Genomic DNA, 5,892 nt, shown 5'->3' on the forward strand with positions numbered 1-5,892 from the left:
TTTTTCCACTTCTTCTGGTATAATTGATGGGCATTTTCAAGGAAATTTCACTGCAACAGTCTGCCAACAAACAAACATTAAAAAATTGGTGACTTTTGGAAAAAACCCGGTCTTCTTTCCCAAGAAATCTCATGCAAAGATTTGTGAAATCTGTTATCATTTATATTGAATCAGCAAGATCTTCTTCTCCTCTTCTTCTTCTTCTTAACTTGGATGATTCTCTGCGATAAAAGGCTCAAAATCCTCTTGATTAGTTTAATTATTGTTGTAATCAATATTTTACTATATTAGATTATGGCGTGCTTAGTGGCTTGTATCTTTCAAGTGGCATGATCTTTCCAAGTCAAAAAATCTCTTTTGTTTTACATATGATTCTTATTATTTTTAATTTTCTTTGTGGTATTTAAGACCCAAGTTGAATTTGCCCATTCACAATCTCTTTTTGATTATCTACAAGGATGAGTGTTCTCGTGGACTCCAATAACTCTTCGTATCTTAAGAAACCAAATTTAGATATTTTGTCAAGTACTATAGTAACCTTACCTTGAGAACAATTATTTGAGAATATTTCAATTTACTTTTTCCATTGAGCATCCTATTCTTGCATACATAATTATCAAAAAAACATATCTCAAGAATAAATGCTTCCTATCATAAAAAAACAAAACAAAGAATAACCTTATACTTGCCAAAAATAATTAAAACCTTCTATTTGTTAGCTAAGACCAAGTCTTAGGTAATTTGAAATTTGGGTTTTATTATTTGTAATTTAAAAGAAAACTAGTTTTAAACCTGTGTCATGCATGTAACAAACAATTCAATTAAAACCATTAAAGAAATACATTTAACATATTTATTACATACAAAAGTATCTTATAATTGTTGATGTTATATAAAATTTAACATATTATATTATGTTATTTTTATGAAATTTTAAAAATGCAAATCTATTGATATTTTTTTCCGATGAAGGCAGCACTTTAGAAGCTCTCAATTCATTAAAATGTCAAAAATAGATAAATTTTATAACAAAAAAAGGATTAAAATGAGATTTCGGCCAAAGTATTTGAAATAAAAGCATGTCCAACCCAACTTAATTTATTGTTAAGATGTCTTTGGATACCCATCAAATGATACCCATAGCCTACGGATTAATTGAAGACAAGCCAATTAGTTTAACCATTATTATTATGATTAATTATTGTTATTATGTTCAAGGCCAACAAGTAAAAGGGAAAATCAAAGTTTAAGGCTTAGCTCCACTAAGATATAAGAAAAATAACGTAGAATTATAAAATGATACCTAGACAGAATTCAACCGGGGTGAGATATAACATTAGAATGAATTTTGGATATAAGCTGTAGAGTTGGACATTAACATTTTTCTTGCATCAGAAAAGAAGAAAATTGAAATTTCCATTTGTCACACAAATTTAATATTCTAATTTAGATTTATTTTTGCTTCATTTTAAATAGAAGAAAATTTTAAAAATACTAAAAATCTCTAAAATAGTTTTAAATAAGTAGTATAGAAATTTAATTTTAAAGAATGAAAAATCAATTTCAGATCCCTCTTCCTTTTAACGTATATAATTACAGAAATGTAAAAGCCAATCTACTTGAAATGCAAGATGTCAACGGCAATGGATCAATGATCCCTCTAATTCACTTTCCCCCCCTCATTCTTCTTCCTCATCCTTTACAGCAAATCCAAGTGGATTGCATTTCAAATCCCTCTTTGGTCATTGTCCAAGGGAAACATGTAAGGCAATATCTATTGGACTAATACCAATCAATATGCCTTATCCTAGATGCATAGGAAGGAAACAATTTGCCAATTTGGTAGTTTACCTTGTCATTTTGGAAGTTGAGATCACAAATGATTCATGCATTCGGTCTTCCATCAACTCATTGGTAAACTTTAATAAATTCGGGTACTATAGTCAACACTGATTGATGAGATTGCTTAGTCATGTACCTAAAATCTCTTTTCTCAAGCACAATTTACATGTGATTTTTTTTTTGTAAAAATTTGACCCTTAATTAATTTACAAATATCACTCCTCAAGTTCTATGAACATAAACTCTCTCTTAAACATTCTCCATATCTTTATCAATTTGCTAAGTTGATGAATGTTTAATCTCAACCGGTTGGATTGTATACATACATATTTGATGCATTGTCAACCTAAAATACTTATGTACTATCGTGCTACTTCATAAATATATAAAACTAAAAGTTCTAACGTCTTTCAAAATAAATATTTTTGAAATAAAATGTATTTATTTTTGAGGATTCTCAACTTTTAATTTATTTATTAATAATATGCAATATTCGGTTCACTGAACCTATACATTGACAATGAATTAGATATAAATTTTATATATATATACATATGGAAATAAACTAACATAGTTAAAAAAGACAATGTTGATTTTGTTTCCCTAGCAAAAACTTTGGGTGAATATAATTTTAGTTAGTATTTTCTTTGGAAGGTGGATGTCAAGCAAATTTCAAGCTGTTTTAATGCATAGGTTTGTTTCCTAATAAGAGATGGCCGACCGAGACCAAACTCCATGCTATTAGGGCCAACCGTGATATCAACCTGTCTTTCCCTACTCTACATGCCTAAGCTTTCATCCCAATGGAGAATTAGGGTTTCCCAAACAATTTGTCTTGGCTTGCCCGTTTTATTTTATGTAACTATTCCCTTTTTATTTTGTAAAAAAAATTGTGCTATATTTAATAAAAGGATATTAAACAAAACGTAAGTGACAAAGAATTATTCAAGATGAGAAAAACGAAATTAGTTAGAAAAAATAACTCAAAGGATTGAGACAAAAAACATGGACATGCAAATAAGAAAAGTCTATACATTTGATGTAGTATTAGAGTAAGAGTTTATATTCAATGTATTATCAATATATAATATTTATACATTATTACTTAATCATAACGTGTTACTTTATAAATATATAATTTTTTTTTTAAAAATTAAAATTATAAATATTTAGTTTTTAAAATTAATATATGAATAAGATGAAAATATTTAATTCGTTGATTCATATAAATACTTTATAAAGACACATGATATCAAATATAAACTTTTGAAATAAATTCATATCTATCCATTATATGGAAAATCACAAAAACACAATATCAATAATCACTATTTAAATTAATTACATCACTTAAAAAAATGTTGATCGCCAATAATAATGAGTGACAATAAAAGCATTAAATAATCACACACTTAGGGGTAAAAAAATAAATTGCAAATTAAAAGAAATAAAAATAAATAAATGATAAGACCAAAGAGAGAGAGACGGTGAAAATGAAAGGGAAATCAAAAGGAAAGAAGGAGGTCGGTTCCTTGCACCCAACGCATCTCCCATCGAGGGCTTTCGCTTCGGATTTAGGTTCGGATGTGGACTTTGTGTAGATAAGAACGACCCCTTCCCTTGTGTATTTTCATTTAATTTGCATAATAACTTAAAGACCGCATTCTCTGTCTCTCTCTCTCGCCGCCTCCACTTCTCTCTTCAAAATCTCACTCAAAATTCCCTTTCAAACCAAGAAAAACAGAGTATACTCTTTTGAGTTTTCTCTTTTCAATCAGTTCAAGCTGGCGATCGAAAATCAAGAAACCACCGTCCGTGAAATCAAGCCCAAGAACAGGAGAATCATGGTATCTTCAAAGCACTTCTCTTTTTACCTCATTGTTCTGTTCCATTTCAACTTTTTAACTTACTTTTTCACATTGTTCTTTTGGTTTCTTGATCTGGGTATTCATTAAAAAATGCGTGTTGATGAAAATGGTGTTTTAACTTTTTTTGGTGTTTGACAGGGAGCTGGTGGACCTGATGAAGAAGACAACAGGTGGCCTCCATGGCTGAAGCCTTTGTTAAGAGAACAATTCTTTGTTCAATGCAAGATTCATATTGATTCTCACAAGAGTGAATGCAATATGTACTGCTTAGATTGCATGAATGGTGCTCTCTGCTCTTTCTGCCTGTCTTATCACAAGGATCATCGTTATATTCAGGTTCAATAATTTTGCTTCAAATTCACATTTTCCTCTTTTCCTTTTTTTTTTCTCTTTTTTATCTAATTTTTTCATCTCGGTTTGGTTTTGAGCTCATCTTTTGTCAAAAGAAATACTAACTATTTTCCGTTTTGTGTTGAAATTTGTGTCATTTCCTTTTATGGGATGAGGGGAATCCTGTTATTTCTATCCCCTTTTTTGGCATTCAGATTTCCAATTCTGGAATTCGGTTCTCTGTCCTTTCTTGATCGAGTTTGTTTTCAATTTTAATTTAAAGCACATTTCTTTAAAGCTCTATGCTAGGTTTACACTCGTTCTGTTTTTCTTAAATGTACTAAAAGATTAGAACTTTAGCCCTGGTACAGGGCAAGTGTTTGTACTTTCCCAAGTCTCCATTTTTTCTTTTTTCACACATTTTCTCAGCATCCAAGCGGGCATTGACTCAATTTTCAAGGCCTTTTCTCTGTTTTGTAAAAAGGCATTTTGGCAGAATAAAAAATAACAACTCCTTTTCATCTAATCAATGGTAGTTTTCCGATCTAATAACCAGTCCCACAAAATTCCCCGGCTTTCTCTTCTGCTTCTAACAACAAAGTGAAATGTTTTTCTCGTGAGTGAGTGTAATTTGATTTTGCATTACTTGACAGATAAGGCTACAAATCACGAATTTCTTATGGGATTTGTCTGTTATTTCTCAATTCGTTACGAAAGTTCTACATTTACTTCTATTTGCTGATGTGATTTGCTCTGTTTTCTTTTGACAGATTAGGAGGTCTTCATACCATGATGTGATAAGGGTGTCTGAGATACAGAAATACCTGGACATATCTGGAGTCCAAACTTATGTTATTAACAGTGCTAAGGTTGTTTTCCTCAATGAGAGGCCACAGCCTAGGCCTGGAAAAGGTGTCACCAACACCTGTGAGGTCTGTGACCGTAGCCTTGTGGACTCCTTCCGGTTCTGCTCTCTTGGTTGCAAGGTAAATCCGCTCTTCTGTGTTTGAAAATTAATTTTGTTGGTAGTCAATGGTGCTGTTTGGTAGCTGAGAAATTGTGGGAAAGTGAAGGTGTTAGTTTTCCAAGCAAAACCAATATGGTCAATTAAGCTTAATTTTGTTTGGTGAAACTATGTTGACTTTTTTTTTTTTTTATTCACGGCGTTGGGAAGTAGCCAGGAGAGGCAATGTGAAACAATGGTTTCTCAAAAGAGTATATCTAATTTTTCAATTGGCTTTTATCTCTTCTTGTTTTATCAGTATTCAATTGAGTTGTCCTTGTAATCAACGATAATGCATTATAGTTTGTCTTGACCCCAAAGAGCTGTCAAAGAAGTTTTGAATGTGTTTTTGATAAAATCCTGATTGTTGTGAAATCTAATCTGTTTGCACATTCATGTTTCCAATTGCAGATTGTTGGAACATCAAAGAATTTCCAGAAAAAGAAGAGGCACCTAGCCATGGCATCAGACTCTGAGGATTCATACAGCAGCAGCAGCCATGGAAAGCTGAAGAGCAGCAATAAAGAAAACAACATTAGCAGCAAAGTGCAGAGCTTTAGTCCTTCAACACCCCCTCCAACCTCCGTTAATTACCGAACTGCCAAGCGAAGAAAGGGGATTCCCCACAGAGCCCCAATGGGAGGACTAATCATAGAATATTAGCCTGTGCTCTATAACCATAGTGCTTTTTCGAGTTCTAAAAATATATTTTACCCTATTAGCCCCCCACATATACAAAACTCATCGGTCACCATGCCTAACCTTTTCCCTTGAAAAGAGCCGGCATTGTCACGCTCCCCTTAGCTCTCTCTCTCTCTAGTATTTCTGTATATAGAAGCAGCAAAAGAT

At 32.0% G+C, this 5,892-nt stretch overlaps 1 protein-coding gene across 1 annotated transcript; it reads left to right on the plus strand.

Moving 5' to 3' along the window:
- The first annotated feature begins 3,461 nt into the window (after positions 1-3,461).
- On the plus strand, positions 3,462-5,886 carry LOC110411956 (protein RGF1 INDUCIBLE TRANSCRIPTION FACTOR 1-like). The gene is made up of 4 exons (XM_021422334.1): positions 3,462-3,689; positions 3,849-4,046; positions 4,811-5,026; positions 5,455-5,886. The coding sequence occupies exons 1-4, from the start codon at positions 3,687-3,689 to the stop codon at positions 5,704-5,706; spliced, it is 669 nt and encodes a 222-aa protein (XP_021278009.1). The 5' UTR covers positions 3,462-3,686; the 3' UTR covers positions 5,707-5,886.
- Positions 5,887-5,892: the final 6 nt, after the last annotated feature.

The sequence above is a fragment of the Theobroma umbraticum genome, unplaced genomic scaffold (genome assembly GCF_002168275.2).
Source record: "Theobroma umbraticum cultivar Fairchild unplaced genomic scaffold, ASM216827v3 scaffold_30.0, whole genome shotgun sequence".
NCBI classification, from domain to species: domain Eukaryota; kingdom Viridiplantae; phylum Streptophyta; class Magnoliopsida; order Malvales; family Malvaceae; genus Theobroma; species Theobroma umbraticum.

Bases quoted from the DNA above. Each gene is read 5' to 3' on its own strand.
- LOC110411956 (XM_021422334.1), top strand. The intron at 4,047-4,810 runs GTTCAATAATTT...TTCTTTTGACAG, and splicing joins AGGATCATCGTTATATTCAG to ATTAGGAGGTCTTCATACCA. The intron at 5,027-5,454 runs GTAAATCCGCTC...TTCCAATTGCAG, and splicing joins TCTGCTCTCTTGGTTGCAAG to ATTGTTGGAACATCAAAGAA.